Raw genomic sequence first — 16582 nt, 5'->3', positions numbered from 1 at the left:
TGGATTGTGAGAAAGCAAAACTTGTATAGAAAAAAAAAAGAAGAAGAAGAAAAAGGTAAAAAGGCATGTTATTTCATATGTCCTGAAATGTTAGAGACGTTCAGAAACAGAAATCCCTTAACAATTAACATATTTGACCAAGAACAAAGTAGGTGAAACAAGAAGTGCATGAAGTCTTGACTCAGTATCTATAACTTGAGTGTGCATCTCATAACCTGTAGTACAGGACTTAGAGATTCACATTTTCCAAATGACACATAAAATGTTGGCAAAGCATCCTGAATGCCAGTTTCAGCTTTGAATTAACTATGATCAGGATAATAGAGTGTATTGAAGGATATGCTCCAGTTACAACTAAAGATACTGCAACCTTCACAAAATCTTTGCTTTGAGAAGTTGACAAAGTCAAAAGAATTTGAGCAACAAAACTGGAAATATATAGGATCAGGAAAGAAATAATGGACTTGATGGCAATTAGGTGAACATCTATCAAAGGATCCCTGAAGCTATCTACATAGCATTGCATCTTCTTGGTGTGTTTCCACAGAGAATTAATTAATAGGCCTGAAGTTATCATAGATAGTACCAGAGGAAAAAAACAACCTGTAAAGTAAAGAAGAAGCAGGTACAAATGTGAACTATCCCAGCCACTGATATGTGCTGTGCTATTGTCTCCACAGTTCCCCGTTGACCTGCAGAGGTAGGTGTTGGGTGTAATCCACAATAAAGGAAATGAAGTTACAGAAGAAATTAACAGTGATCCTAGAAGCAGCCATGGAATCATCGCAGTTATTCTGTGCTTGATTTGTAGCAACAACCATTGGGTGACATTGATTATTTTAACACAGTAGAGGACATAGAGCCAAGTACTGAACCACAAACTAGCATGGTTTACAAACATCCATATAGCACCAAAAGTTTTGTACACAGAAGCCAACTTAAACACATCTGTAAAGTAGAGACTGTGAATGTACATCATTACAGTCACCTGCAAAATAAATCTTGATGTGCTCAGGAAGATCAGGATCATATCAGCTGCAGATATTCTTTTGCTTTTGATCCAGTTAATGCTATTAACAGCGGTAATAAATCCATTTCCCATAAATCCAACAACAACTTCAATAGCAACAATGCACATTGAAACGATGAGAACTGGTGGTAACATCTTGTTGCTCTGGTCACTTCTGCCTGTTTAACTTCTGGAGCTGTGCAAGAAGATGAGAAGACCACACAGTATATGACTAGCTCTAGTCAAAGGCTGCTCACTTTATCTCTAAGAAGAAAAACACATCTGGAATTGATAACAGAAAATGATTGCTGGGATTGTTCCTGAGTTTGCAAATTAGAGAAGGACTTAGCAATTAATTCTAACCTTTCACATGCAAAAGATTTGCCTACATTTTTCATTAGGGATATGAGATAGTCAGCTGTATTAACCTTCCAATTTTTATCCTATTATATTCCTACCTAGCATGACAGAAGGCTCTATGACTCTCTGGTTAGACTGTACTTGACAATGTGGAAGGGTCGTATCACACAACCCACCACAGACAGCAGCTTGTTAGGAGATAACAAGAGATTACTCATCCACAGACTCATTAATTCAATCTACAAAAGTAATCATAAAACCATAGAATTGTTTGAGTTGGAAGGCCCCTTAAGTTTTATCTTCTGCAACTCCCCTGCAATTAACAGGGACATTTATAGCTAAATCAGGTAATACTGGCACAGTAATATTGTCAAGAAATACTTTTGTGAATTATAGACGTATGAAGGAAGAAAGAAAGACTTTGAAGACAGAGTAGGAAGCATGTGAAATCATCTGGCTACTGGAAAAATACTTGAAGTTTTTAGACAATGAATTATTATTTTTTGAAGAGAACTTTGTTCTGGAGTCCATTTCTCAACAAAGTAAAATGACTCAAAGTGAAAGACAGACCAAGCTTCTAATCAGAATGCAATAAAACCTGCCAGTTGGATTTAGTGCTTACCATTATGCCCAAGCTTCAAGTTTGTGATGAATTGTACAGCAGCGAAATAGCTAATTTAAACTAGTAAAAGTACATATCTTTATCAATTTACTGAAATGAAAATCTCTGTATTTTTGTTTTTCTGTCAATACTTCAGTCATGTTGAATTTACACTGAAGCTTAGGTCCTACTTATCACAATAACAGAAAGAGAGGGGAGGGGAAGAGAGAGGAAAGGAGAGAAGAGGAGAGATGTGTAACTTGATTCTCTTTCATTTATTTCTACTAGGAATCATTAATGATGAAAATGCACTGGAACAGGCTGCCAAGGAAGTGATGGAGTCAACATCCCTGGAGGATCTTAATAAATGTGACAGTGAGGGATAAGGTTTAGTGAACATGGTGGTGATGGGATAATGGTCGGACTCAAAGATCTTGGAGGACCTTAATGATTCTATGATTCTATGTAAATAATGTTTTTTACTGAAAAAAAATAGAATTAACTAATACTGGGATTGTAAGCTTCCTTGATTATTCAATTTTATAGTGAAAATGCATTTAAAAGTTCTTAGCAAAAAAACAAAAAGAAATCAAAATTTTAAAGACATCTACATAAGATCATATCATTGGAATCAGACATACAGATTCACTTTGGTGTGATGTGTCTCCACAAAGAGACAGGCTGTAATTCGAGTGGAAGAAATACTGTAATGAAGGAAAGAAGATACTCTACAAAGGAAGAACATAAAGGATTTGTATAGCCCAGATAGGGCACTAATGCCCCTTTGTAGATTCACTTTTGAGCTACAGAATTCACAGTCATGATCAGAACACGTTTGTTTGGCAAAGGAGGCACAGGAGACTATGCAACACGTCAGAGTTCCTTGACTTTATCCTCTGGAAAAGCACTTCTGCAAATACATAAAGGCATCTGAGCCACAGGGTAAAGCAGGCACTAGTAATTCTTAAAAAGTTATAGAACAATATTAGCATAACACAAACAGTAAATTCTGGAGAGAAGAGTCAGAATTTACATGAAGTTTTCTCTTGCAAGATGAATCTCACCATTTTCAGAGAAGGCAGACAGGTTCAGTTCACTGGGTAACAGATTTTGTCTTTTGATTCATGCATTCCAATTAACAACTGTAATAAATACTCTTTTCACAATCCCTATAATGATTTTAATTGTTGAAGTAGAGAGATTATTAAAGCATGGCAAACAGTTTTTGGCTCTTGTAAAACACTGTCTATTCTGCTCATTCAGAAATCCACAAAATACCAATTACTGTTATCTGGTTAATCTTTCAGCCTTTTACTGTGTGCAAGAAGCATACGAACATGACACTAGAAGATTTATTCCTGGTATTGTTCACGATGATGCATATCTTGGAAATGTCGCTGATGAACCATCCAACTAAAGTCAGCAATTCACAATTTTAGTGAGAACTAATTGTCTATAGATGAATCGGGGATAGGAAAATTAGAACATGTTTAATGGGATTGCCATTTTTGCATGTTTCTGGTATTTTTTGAAGAGCTTTGATTTTAGTGTGACATGACAGGTGCTCAAACTATCACCGATCTTCCAGATCCTCAATAACCTCTCTACTTCCTAACAGGAATGCCTTTTGGTGCTCTGCGTCAATCTAAACCTTGATTAATTTTCAAAATCTAAAGATTTCTAAAGTGATAGGTCCAGCACATTTAAAAACCATATTTCTAAGAGCATTGTCCAAACACTTCTTGAGCTCTAGCAGATTTGGTGTTGTGCTCCCTGCCTTGGGCAGCCTGTTCCATGCCCACCACCCTCTGATGAAGATCCTTCTCCTAACCCTGCCCCGAACCTCAACATATGCAGCTTCATGCCATTCTCTCAGGTCCTGTCATTGTCACCAGAGAGCAGAGCTCAGGTACTAGATCTTTATTACATATATTCACCTTTAAATAATGAGCTCTTAAGCAGATAAGCCTTTTACAGTCCACAGTGAACTGCACATAATATTTATAGCACTGGTTTTAGACACTGAGGTACTTATTGCTAACAGCAAAACAAATGAAAAATAATTTAAAAAAAAAGCATGAAAGAATACTTATTGTAGAAGATGAAAAAATAGTTTTGCAAAACTTGCAAAAAGCATACAGATAAGTCATCAGCATGTGGGTTTAGACACTTGCCCAGAAACTCAATATTCCTGGCTTTCCTACTGTAAACATGGTTGGTGTGCCTTGATACAAAAGCGTATCAAGGCTTCCTCAGGTATTTACCAAGGTGTGGAAGGCTTGTGATCCTTTTATTTGTTTTATTAACATCCTGTATCTGGTAAACAACAATAAATCACACTGCCATTTAACACATTGATGACTTTATATTGCACAGAGAAATAATGCTGTGAAGTATCACAAAAACACATGAGAAAGAGTGATAAAAACTGTTACCACCAATTTGCAAGTTGTCATGCTGCTGTCATTACTGACCTGTAGATAATATACTGTTAATTTCAGTAAGGTACTATTCAGGTTTTTTTTTTTTGTTTTGTTTTTTTTCTTTCTTTTTTTTTCTTTTTTTTTTTCCAGAAAGCTGCTGTCAAAATGGAAGACTGATCAGACTCAGATAGTGGACAGAGTCCTTCAAAGTAAAGGTCAAAAAGATCAAACAATGTAATACAGATGCAGATATAAGCATTAATTTGCGCAATTAGTTTTTGCAAACATGAGTCAAGACAGCATTAGTAAAGATGAGTTTGTGCTTGATACTAAATAAAGTATGAAAGAACATGTATTCACTTTCTGAGTAACTGGACGTCACCTGCATCACTCACTCTCACTGCCTCCTCTCATTCCCTTCTAGTCTGTGTCTTTACCTTCAACATGCCGGCAATTGATTTAATTCCCTCCAAAATCCACTTTTCCAGAGAGCCTTACCAAAACCTTGCCCTATATTAAAGCATAAGACACAACAGGACCACTCAAGTATCCCCTGTCTAAATTCAATTTACAGATAAAATAGCTACTAGGCTATGCTTATGTGTTCCTATATCCCATATGCTTCCCTACCAGTAAGGAAGCTGTGAGGTTGGAAGGGTATAGATCCAGGACAGATTACTAAGGGGTTATTATATGCCACATGATGTCACGTTAGTAGTAAAAGCTGGGAACAGAAGGGAAAATGCTTAGAGTTACTGTGTTTGCCTTCCCCATTAGCCATTACATAGGATTAAGCCATGGTTTTCCCGAATATGGCTGAATAACTGCCTGCCACTGAGAAGGAATGAATGAATTCCATGCTTTCCTTTTTGTTGCACACATAGCTTTTTCTTTTCCTAATGAACTGTCTTTATCCCACCAATGAGCTTTTTCACTCTTATTCTTTCAATTTTTCTCCTATTCCACAATGGAGGAGTAAGCTCTGTGGAGCTTAGCTGTCTACCGGACTAGCCCACAACAGACCCTCAGTTTTCACTTTCAATGAAAAGGTTTTTTGTTGATTTGTTTTTGTCTTATTAAAATGAATATAGACTTCTAAGAATGAATGAATGATTTCAACTTCTTAGTTTCCCATCATCATGGAGCTTTCCTTTGCAAGCTGATGAAAACTTGAAAAAATTCCAATGATCATACACAACATCTAGGAGAAAATATTTAATTACACTAGTCAAGGCATTAGACCTTGTCCAGAGGATGCAATGACATTTTGAGCTTTGAAAAAGCCAATTCAGAATCATCAGGAGAATTACAACCTAAGCTTTATTTCTTGTTAAACAAAGGAAGAAAGTTTGAAGAGAAAACTGATGTTGACTGGCGCTCAATATTCTCCTTTTTAGGCTACCAGTACTAAAGTTAAAGATTAGATGTCTCAATCGCAGGATACAATAAGTAAGTTACAAAAAGTAATAAGTAAGCCCCAGACTATTTTTAGAGACATAGTAAACCTGACTTTCACAGAATCATGGAATCATTAAGGTTGGAATAGTCCACTGAGATCATCTAGTCCAGCCATCAACCTATTCCCACCACGTCCACTAAACCATGCACTTTAGTACATTGGTTCTAGAAAGAACACACAATACAAGAAACAGTTTTGCAACCCATTTGCAGAGAAGAGGGTGCTGATGATCTTGCACACAGAAACATTCATTCACTGTTTTTCATAAACACATTAGGAGACACTTTCTCCATATCGTAGTGTCAATAATTTCTATTATCTACTTTCAAGAATTCTACTGTTGATGATCTTTTGCAGACCTCCACCAGCTCCCAGGTTTCTGTCAAGTTCTGTGATACATCTGGCAGCCCTCTTTCGATGTCTAGAAAATCCTGTGGCCAATTACACTAGATTACTATGTTTGGCCAATAAAAGACGCTTCAGTGCCCAGAAATAAATTACTTTTATTTTGTCACTGACTACGTTTGAACCCAGTTGGACTGAGATATCAGGAACTAGAAGATCTAAAACAACAACAGCAAAAAAAGCCCCAGCAACAAAAAACCAAACAAACAAACATAAGAGATCCTCTCATGTAATCTATATTAATTAATGAATTGGAGGAACAAAGCTTAACCACAGCATGGTTCGTTTGTTTCTTTGTTAGCCTTCTTTTTCATAATACTGTTTTTAAGATGTAATATAGCAACTTAATACTTTAGAAATCTGTCCTCTGTTTTCAAATATATGTGGAGTATAAATTTATCTCATGGCAATACTTTCCAATACTTAGGTGATGCAATTCATTTAAACCATTCAGAACAGAAGACCAACTGCATCCTGGGCTGCATCAGAAGAGGTATAGGCAGAAGGGGTGAGAGGTAATTTTCCCCTTCTATTCTTCCCTTGTGTGGCCCCATCTGGGGTACTGTGTCCAGGACTGGGGTCTCCAGAACAAGAAAGATGTGGAACCATTGGAACATGTCCAGAGGAAGGCCACGAAGATGCTCAGAGGAATGGAGAACTTCTCCTTTGAAGAATGTTTGAGGGAACTGAGCTTGTTTAGCCAGGAGAACAGGCTCCCTGGAGACTTCATTACAGTCTTCCAGTATTTAAAGGGAGCTTACAAGCAGGAAGTGTAGTAACTTTTTACATGGTCTAATAGTGATAGGACAAAGAGGAATGGCTTTAAAGTAAAAAAGGGGAGATTTACATTAGATGTTAGGAGGAAAATCTTTACTCAGCTGATGAGGCACTGGAACAGGCTGCGAGAGAAGCTGTAAATGCCCTATTCTTAGAGGTGTTCAAGGCCAAGCTGGGTGGAGCTCTGGGCAGCCTGATCTGGTGGGTTGCAACCAGTCCATGGCAGGGGGTTTGGAGCTTGATGATCTTTTAGGTCTCTTGCAACCTAAGCCATTCTATGATTCTATGAATTCTGTCATTCTGTGATTTAATAATATATCATTTTCATTTAAAAACATGATCTTTTTAGTCCTTTTAGGAATTCTTCTATACTCTTTGTAAGCAATACTTGATACTCAATAAACTAGGATCTCTGTCTTTCCTGTTTCAATGAATCCATCAAATGGAACATCGAAAACAACTTTACATGGTGATGCCATTGAAGATTGTATCATCAAAGTCACTGCACTGGTAATTTTAAATATGTAGCTTTTAATTATCAGATTTAAAGTGTTCATTTTTGTCAACTGTATACCGTTCAAATATATGTGCCTTTTAATGCATAAAGAGCATATAAGCATTGTAACCACAATACCACATGCAGATCCCCATTATTTCAGTATTGTTAGCATCAACCTTGCAGGTACATAATGCTGGATCCACTTATGTTTGTATAACTACTGTGCCATTTTGACAGACAACCGCAATGCAAATCCCTTTGTCAATACTCCAACCATCTGTGATGCAAATTTAGATTAATCCTGATTTTCACTGCTTACTTACACTTTTTCAGTAACATAAGCGGCACATGTCACAGAAAATCCTCCTCACCTTGAAGGTAAGCAATATATTTGGCACTGTCTCTAGAAGTTAGAAAATATTATCTATTCAGAAAGATCTCTCCATATGCCTATTCAGAATCTACATAAATAAAGGAAAAGCCTGTAGTTTGACAACCTTTTCCCAATACACAGTATTTAAGTAATAGCGTCTGTACAGCTCCAGAGTCAAATTACTTGGCTTTTTAAGTCCAGGTTCCCAACCATGAAGAAAATTAATGAAAAATCTACAGTTCAATCTCTTATTTATTTTGCAGTAACTCAGTGTTAAATGGATGCAGGCATAGCTTGGGGTAAACAGTGCAATGAAACCCATTACAAACATGCCTGGCTCCAGACATTACTTTTCAATATCCTATCTGCTCTTTTACTTTGCATTAATGAAATATTATTTGCTGTGATTACTACAACAAAGAGGGAATGATGCATGAAATAAAAAAAAACTGCCAAATCCTTGAGAAAATGCTCAAGACAATGACACATGCCTGCTTACTTTATGCAATGGAATGGTATTCTTCTCAAGTGGGAAGCACTGAAACAAATCATAGAATCATAGAATCACTAAGGTTGGAAAGACCATTGAGATAATCTAGTGCAACCATCAACCCATCTCCGCCATCCCCACTAAATCACATCCCTCAGTGCCATGTGTCCATGTTTCTTGAAAACCTCCAGGGGCAGTGACTGCACCAGCAACCTGGGCAGACTTTTCTAATACCCCACCACTCTTTCTGAGAATATTTTTTTCTCAATTTATGACTTGAGTGATGGTCACTATGAAGGACTGACATCAAGCACACACAGAATAATAGAAAAAAGAAAAAAAAAAGTTGTGCAGTTTTTCCTATGTTTTAAGTTAAAATGAAAATAAGGCCAATTCATCCTGGTTTGAATTGCTAGAAAGGGAATAATCTGGGACAGTTGAAAACAAGCTTCCATAAAATGAAGTACCTGCTAAATTCTTCCGTGTGATAAAAACAAAAAATTGTGGAGAATGTGATTGGCAAGTATGTAATACCTGTTTCATGGAATAGGTAAGTAAAATTGAAAAATGTACTGTATTTTCTAGTGCAGTAAGTAGGTAGCTTCAGATGAAAGGCATTAAAAGGAAACAACAGGTGATATTTCACATAACATGTAAAAAAGTTACAGAACTCCTTGTCAGAAGATACCATCAGTGCTAAAAGTCTGGATGGTTTCAAAGGATTAATTTAGAAGCCCATTAGAAAGAAATCAATAATTTCTGGTTCACAAAGTTTTTTTTTTTTTTTTTTTTTTTTTTTTTTTTTTTTTTTTTAACAAAGTGGTTATAAAAGTTTATTTCCTGGGAGAGCGGTAGGAGAAAATATCATGTATGTTTATCCAATCTATGCAACCTTCTCAAAGCACCTACTCTGCTTCATCACAAGGAAGTCACTGGAAGTCACAGCACAGGTGGACCTTTGTCTCTACCTACTATGAATGAATTAATGTTAGTGAGGTATGATACATTATGAGGTCTTCTCACTTTTTAGTATGTTTTATGAACAACAGTAATTCTCTCATGGTCCTCACTATGTCCAACCACAAAATACAGCCCTGTGCCACGACTATAATTATTTGTAGTAGTAATGTATCTGAATCACAAAAAAAAAAAAAAAGTACTGAATCCCAGTGTGCCAAAGGCTGTAAATACATGCACAGCAAAAAGAACAGTTTTGTTCCCAAGTAATGTAATTTCCAATCAAAATAATATTTGGATACAGAAAGACTTCCCAAAAAGAAACAAAGGAGACTGTGCAGAGGAAAACGACCTAGGGGTGTTCGTTGACACTTGGCTGAACATGAGCCAGCAGTGTGTCCAGGTGATCAAGAAGGCCAATGGCATCAAGGATTGTATCAGAAATAGTGCAGCCAGCAGGAGAAAGGAAGTGATGATCCCCCTGTACTCTGCTCTGGTGAGGCTGCACCTCAAGAGCTGTGTTGCATATTGCCTTCTACAACTACCTGAAAGGAGATTGAGGTGAAGTGGGGGTCTCCCATGTAACTAGAAATAGGACTAGAGGGAATGGCCTCAAGTTGTTCAAGGAAAGGTTCAGGTTGGATATTAGGAAAAAATTATTTGCAGAGTGATAACACACTGAAAGAGGCTTTCTGGGGAGATGGTTGAGTCTCTGTCCCTGGAGGTTTCCAAGAACCATGTAGATGTGACGCTGAGGGACAAGGTTTAGTGGGCATGGTGAATATGGATTGAAGGTTGTATTAGATGATCTTGGGGGTCTTTTCCATCATAATGATTCTATGATTCTGTGATTTTGCTGGTTTAGTAGGATTCATATTGATATTTCTATTCAGAACTCTTCACTTCCAGTAATAAAGGAGAAGCACAAATTATCGTTTGTGTCACTTTCACATGACTAATACAGTAAAATACAGAGGAATATTTTTTGTTTTCCTGTGTAGTAGAAGTGAGAATAAGGATCATTATTTCAGAAATAACAGTTAGTAACTCAGCTCACTCCCACTTACAAATACATGTTATAACTGTCTTTACTGCAGAATTCTTTTTTTTTTCCTTGCATTGGATTCTGCTTCTATTTCCAATTACGTTCAAATATTTTGTATTTAACTTTACTATGTGTCTCTGACTCAATCAAAAAACATGACATTTGGCCTTCCCAAGGAAAAGCAGAACACTTATAAAATGTTTCCATGATCTGTACTGCAGATTTACTTGCACTCAGTATCAAATTTTCAACTTTGTTTTGCTTTCAGATGAGGAGAAGGGAGGAACACCCTAAAAATACTGACAATCTAGAATATAAAAAAATTATGATTAGTTTTAATGAAAAAAATACAACATGGACATAACTGATTGTCAAGGCCTATTTAGTGGACATAGATGATATACGAATGATTTATTAGTTTAAAGCAGAATAAGAACATATTTCAGTGACAGAGAGGAAAGTGTAATATCTCCCCATGGCAGAGAATGTGCCGCCCTGCTCCCACCAGCTGCTGCTGGTTTGTTTCTGCCAGATCCTGTGCCCAGTGGTCTCCATCACAAGTTTTTTTTTGCTTCCCTGAACTGGCAGAAAACTAGCACACCAGCACAAGTAAATGGTATTTTGCATGCATAGCAAATCAGATCAGCTCAGTGAAATCAAGAAGATGATCTCTGGAGGTAACTCCCATATGGGGCAGGTGGGAGCAGAGTTATGGGGGTGTAGGAGGAGAGATGACAAAATCACAGAATCATGGAATCATAAATTCATTAAGGTTGGAAAAAGATCTCTACGACCACCTATTCCAACTGTTCACCTACCGCAAGTATTGCTTACATCCTTCAGTACAACATCTATATATAACATCAGTATAACATCTATATATTTCTTGGACACCCAGTGAGGTTGTTCTGGATAAAAATGGGGCTTTTCTGGCAAAATACTAGACAACCTTGGCTGTGCCACACAAATAAAAACAAAAGCATTATTCCACCAGATCGCAATATAGTCCTCATGGCAACTACTTAGCTACTCTCGCTTCATTCCATCCAGCTCCTCCATGTGCTAATTTCTATTCCTGCTGCATTTCCAGTTGATTTGTGCTGTTTCATTATTTATTATAGGCAGGTAGGTAGGTAGGTAGGTAGATAGGTAGATAGATAGATAGATAGATAGATAGATAGATAGATAGATATTAAAGATGTGCATAAACTACCAGACACTAGAGGCAGAGAGCAGGAGTAGAGGAATGCATCACTTGCAACTGCTGAAAGACTCACTGTAATGTATTAGACTTGTGGCTTTACTTAAACAATAAGCATAACGGAATCGCAGAGGTTGGAAAAGATGACTAAGATCATCCAGGCTAACCATCAACCCATCACCACCACACTTACTAAATCATGTCCCTCAGTGCCACATCTCTACAGTTCTTGAAGACCTCCAGGGGCAGTGATTTCACCACCTCCCTGGGCAGTCTGTTCCAATGCTTCACTATTCATTCTGAGAATAAATTTTTCCTAATATCCAACCTGAGCCTCCTCTGGAGCAACTTGAGGCCATTACCTCTCCTCACCCTATCTCTACATATATACCTCACCATCACAACCTCCTTTCAGGCAGTTGTAGAGGGTGATAAGGTCTTCCCTGAACCTTCTCTTCTCCAGAATGAACAATAGGAATTTCCTCAGCCATAATAATTGTGCTCCAGACCCTTCACAATTTTATTGCCCCTCTCTGGACACACTCCATAGCCTCAATGTCTTTCTTGTAGTGAGGGCCCCAAAACTGAACACAGTACTCAAGATGCAGCATCACTAGAGGAGAGCACAGTGGAATAATCACATCCCTGCTCCTGCTGGCTGCACTATGCCTGATATAAGGCAGGATGCCATTAGTCTTCTTGGCTACCTGTCAACTAAAATCCCATATACATTTCCTCTGTGCAGCTTTTTAGCCATTCTGCCGCAAGCCTATAGTGATGCATGGGGTTGTTGCGACCCAAGTGCAGGACTTAGCACTTTGTCTTGTTAGACCGCAAAAAAACTGATCTCAGCCCATCGATCCAGTCTATCCAGTTCATTTGAGTTCGTCCAGAGCATTTATTCATCTGAATATCCATATAACTGGCTTTTTTAAAAGTTCAAAGATATATCCTGTCTGCATGGGACATGCTGTGGCAGTGTCTAATCACTACCCATTCGACATGAAAAAATAATTACAATTTTCCTCTAAGATGAGCATCTCAGTTGTTTCATCAACACAGTGATCCAGTACAGCATGGGACATGCTGTGGCAGTGTCTAATCACTACTCATTCGACATGAAAAAATAACTACAATTTTCCTCTAAGATGAGCATCTCAGTTGTTTCATCGACACAGTGATACAGTACAGCATAGTTTTCAACATTAAGAGAACTATCTTTGGTTTTGTTTTGTTCAGTTTATTTTCCAAAGATACTAAAGGCCAGTCAGACTTCCAGAAGCCATGCCATCAGTGCATTTAGTCTGTCTGGACTATACAATCCCTTTGAAAACTAGTTATATGGACTCTGAGCAGATTCGAGATCTGACAAACATGGTGGGAAAGCCCAGATAATGGAAGAGCTCATTGACTAAAAGTGTTTTTATTATCAAAAGTGACTATTAAACACCCCCAAAACAGAGTCAATGCTATAAAAACACTATAAAAGCTCTTGTATTCTCTTTGATTAATACCACTGCTACAAATATAGCAGCATTATATATTTATTCCAAGCTGTACCATTCATTTAACAGGACAATATCTATTCTATCTTGGCTTGAACTCATTGTTTTCCTTTTGTTCTGAAATTTTCTTTTAGACTCACTGCAATATTAAAGTGCTTCACAAATTATGAGGCCAGTGGTGAGCATCACCAAAAATTAGTACACAGATTATCATGCCAATCCCATACTAACGAGTAATCAAAATGACAGACAGCAGATACATTTCCAAATACTGAACAAAGTGGTGAATGAGGTGTCCCCAGATTCTCAGGAATAGACTTTGGAGCTTTTCATATGACTTAGAAAACAATATAAATAAATAAATAAATATATATATATATTTTTTTAAGTCAGATTTCTGAGTGTCTGATTGTTTTGATCTTCTGAGGAAAAATGATAGATATGCAATCCAGCGAAGACTTTGTAGGACTCTGGAAGACTTGCTTGAATGTACTAATGAGCTGAAGACACCATCTGATACAAATGGACAGTGTCCATTTCTGCCACCAGAGGACCAGGAAAAGCTCCCCTGCACACATGTCCTTGAAATCTGTTTACAGTGTGCTCATTAAGCATTCATTAAGCATTGCCTAAAACATAGAACAATTTTGTACACAGCCTTTCTGCTCCTCGCTACTCCTCTTCGTTACAATGCTAGCGTCACCTTCTCTCAGTAATCTGACCAGCCTTCTGGTTTCGGAAATCTAATATGCTACTCTAAAGTTTCTAAGATAAAAGGTACTAATAGCAGCACTGATAAAGATATACAACTGAAAACAACATAAGCAGCTGCTAACTTCTGAGTCTGCTGGTTAGCTGCATGCCATTATTCTCTGCACTGTGACATTTACTGCAGCTCCTGAAGGAGGTGCCACATGGAGTGGCCTAAGATACTGTCAGAGAATGGCACCACTCCACATGGATCTGACCAGACAACTGATTCTGTATTTTGCAATCAACAGGCTATATTTCTTGGAAGAAAACTGGGTAGTGGCTACAGCAAGGAAACAAAACAATGCCAGACCCGTTCCTGAAAGGCAGAAAAAAAAAAAATCACAACCATAGAAATTAATATGGCAGTTTTGTAGAACTGGAACTTAGGCTGATTTGTTTTTCCAAACAGATTCATCCATCTTTAATCAGAAACGCCAGCTGTCCCTGCTGGGAAAGTCTGAATCTCTTTTTCTGCTTGTCCCCGGCTGTGCTGAACCAGCGTTTCCAAAAGTAATTACCTCACCAAAGTGCAGTTGAACACACAGACATACTACAAATTGCTAATTTGGTGCCAGCTACACTGATTCACCAAGCTGAAAGTGCAGGTTCAGCTCAACAAAAGTCAGAAAAGAACTTCAGCAAGAGGGAAAGGTTGCTCCGCAGCTGGATGGGAAGGGATGACTGGCTGCTGATGGAATACAGATCCAAGGCACTGTCTCAAGCTGCACGTTTGAGAAGTGCTATATAAAAGAAAGCAAGCTTTGCATACTCGTGTGTACACCAAGACCATGATAGCTAGATAGCTATGGGTAGCAGGGTCATGTGGCATAGCACTAAGCAGCTGAACAACAAATGCATTTCTTTACTTCACATTACTTTTAGTGGCAATGCTCTAACATTTCATGTTCCTGAGATAACAAACTGATTTGCTGTCAGCAGTCTTGATTTTTATGTTCTAAAGTTGTGATTATAGTAGAGTAAGAAAGTAGTTCACGATGCTAAAATCAAATTACAGCACAAACAAATGATCTGTAATCATGAAATTGAAATACCGTCTACTTTTGGCTACACCTTACTATTACTAGATGTCACCCTTTGCCATAAACTCAGTTGCAAGTGTTCCATTGTAAGTGATAAACATATAAGCCCACTCACAGTGACTTCACAGCTATTCCTCTGTTATTCATCCTGAATATTAAAATAAACATAGTCCATAGATGAAGTACTATTGATGTCTACTCTTTGCCTAACATTATGCACAGTGCTAAGATATACTGCCTTTCATCTTGAAGGATCTCATAGTGCAGTACTGTCTGTTACAGAAATTGCTTATTCTCCGCTGAAACTCAGCTGTCACTGAGAAAAAACGACATCAGTTAATTCATTCTTCCCATACCTCTGTGTGAGCTACATGAAGCTATTCTAATCTTGTATTTTATCAGTGCTGTCTGTACATCATTATTTTATTAAGATTGAGCTTTGTAAGCACTAATTTCTTATGCAAAATCTGATAACCTTAGAGTGAGTTATTCTGTATTTCTTATTACTAGCATCTTTCCAGCACTTAAATGTGGTCAATAATTGCAGACTGTGGCTTGACAGTCTACCTAAAGTGATGAAAGGGCAGTACAATAGTAAAAGGTATCTCTGTCATTAACAGCATTTGTACAGTTTTGCTTCGGTCTTCATTTTGTCCAGTAAATTAATATTGAAATCTGTTTAGTTGAATATCTCCATAACAATAATCAAGAGTCTTCTGGGAGCAGACCTGCAGTGAAAGTGCTCTGGGGAGCCATTCCAGTTATATAATAGCTGAAAGCATGGCACACAGCCAGCTTATCCAGTCCTTTGCGTCTGCATAGTGGGGTTTACACATCTATAAAATGGGCATATTACACTCCAAAATAATTTTGTCTAGATAAAACAACTATATAAGCTGCAAATAAGAAATAACAAAAAACAAAACAAAAACAAAACAAAAAACAGTCTATTGAGTGTCCTAACTAATTGTAGTTAATGCATATAAAGGGAATTCTGCTTTCATCCGCCTTCAAAGAATATCATTAATCTCAATATCATTAATCTCAATGGGAAATTGGCAGTATTGCCTATGAGGTTTATGGGGCAACAGAAGGGATATACGTTGAATCAAAATGTGTCTCAGAAATATGATAGTACCATCTACACTTATTTCTATTGTTTAAGTACAATCTGTGTAGTTATTATCACCTCACAGAGACTCATGTACCACATTGTGAAATTTGCATGAAAACAACAGCTGTCCAACAACAGTAATTGCAAGAAAGTACTGGGGTTAAAATAGGCAGCTATGAATTCTCTTTGGCAAGATTAGCAAATTCATCAGAATTAGCTACTGCATGACCAGATGAGATAGAATCATACTATGAGCATGTGGTTCCTCCAAGTATTATAAAAGTTAACATTAATTAAAATGCTTATTTTCCATCTGTACTTTGGAATCCATTTCTATCCAGTCTGCTTTATGTGTGCATTCCTGTAGAAACTTTGCAATCCGGGCATTTCCATTAAGATCATCTTTTCAGTAGCAGAATGGCACAGTTGGGAACAGAGGAGAGAGAACCGAACCATAGCTATGTTTGCCATTTTCATGTCTCCAAAGAAATTATCTGAGAATCTGCTGACATATCTCAAGGACCACTGAACTCTTGGCAGTGACCACTGGGATCGCTGTGTGCATACGATC

At 37.6% G+C, this 16582-nt stretch overlaps 1 protein-coding gene across 1 annotated transcript; it reads right to left on the bottom strand.

The window, feature by feature from the left end:
• Positions 1-229: 229 nt before the first annotated feature.
• Positions 230-1165, bottom strand: LOC101747503 (taste receptor type 2 member 40-like). Its single transcript, XM_004938927.4, has one exon. It carries the CDS (start codon positions 1163-1165, stop codon positions 230-232), a length of 936 nt encoding a protein of 311 aa, XP_004938984.2.
• Positions 1166-16582: the final 15417 nt, after the last annotated feature.

This window comes from Gallus gallus, chromosome 1 (genome assembly GCF_016699485.2).
Source record: "Gallus gallus isolate bGalGal1 chromosome 1, bGalGal1.mat.broiler.GRCg7b, whole genome shotgun sequence".
Taxonomy (NCBI): domain Eukaryota; kingdom Metazoa; phylum Chordata; class Aves; order Galliformes; family Phasianidae; genus Gallus; species Gallus gallus.
Note: the sequence above shows the minus strand (reverse complement) of the source record. Positions and strands in the feature narration are given on the sequence as shown.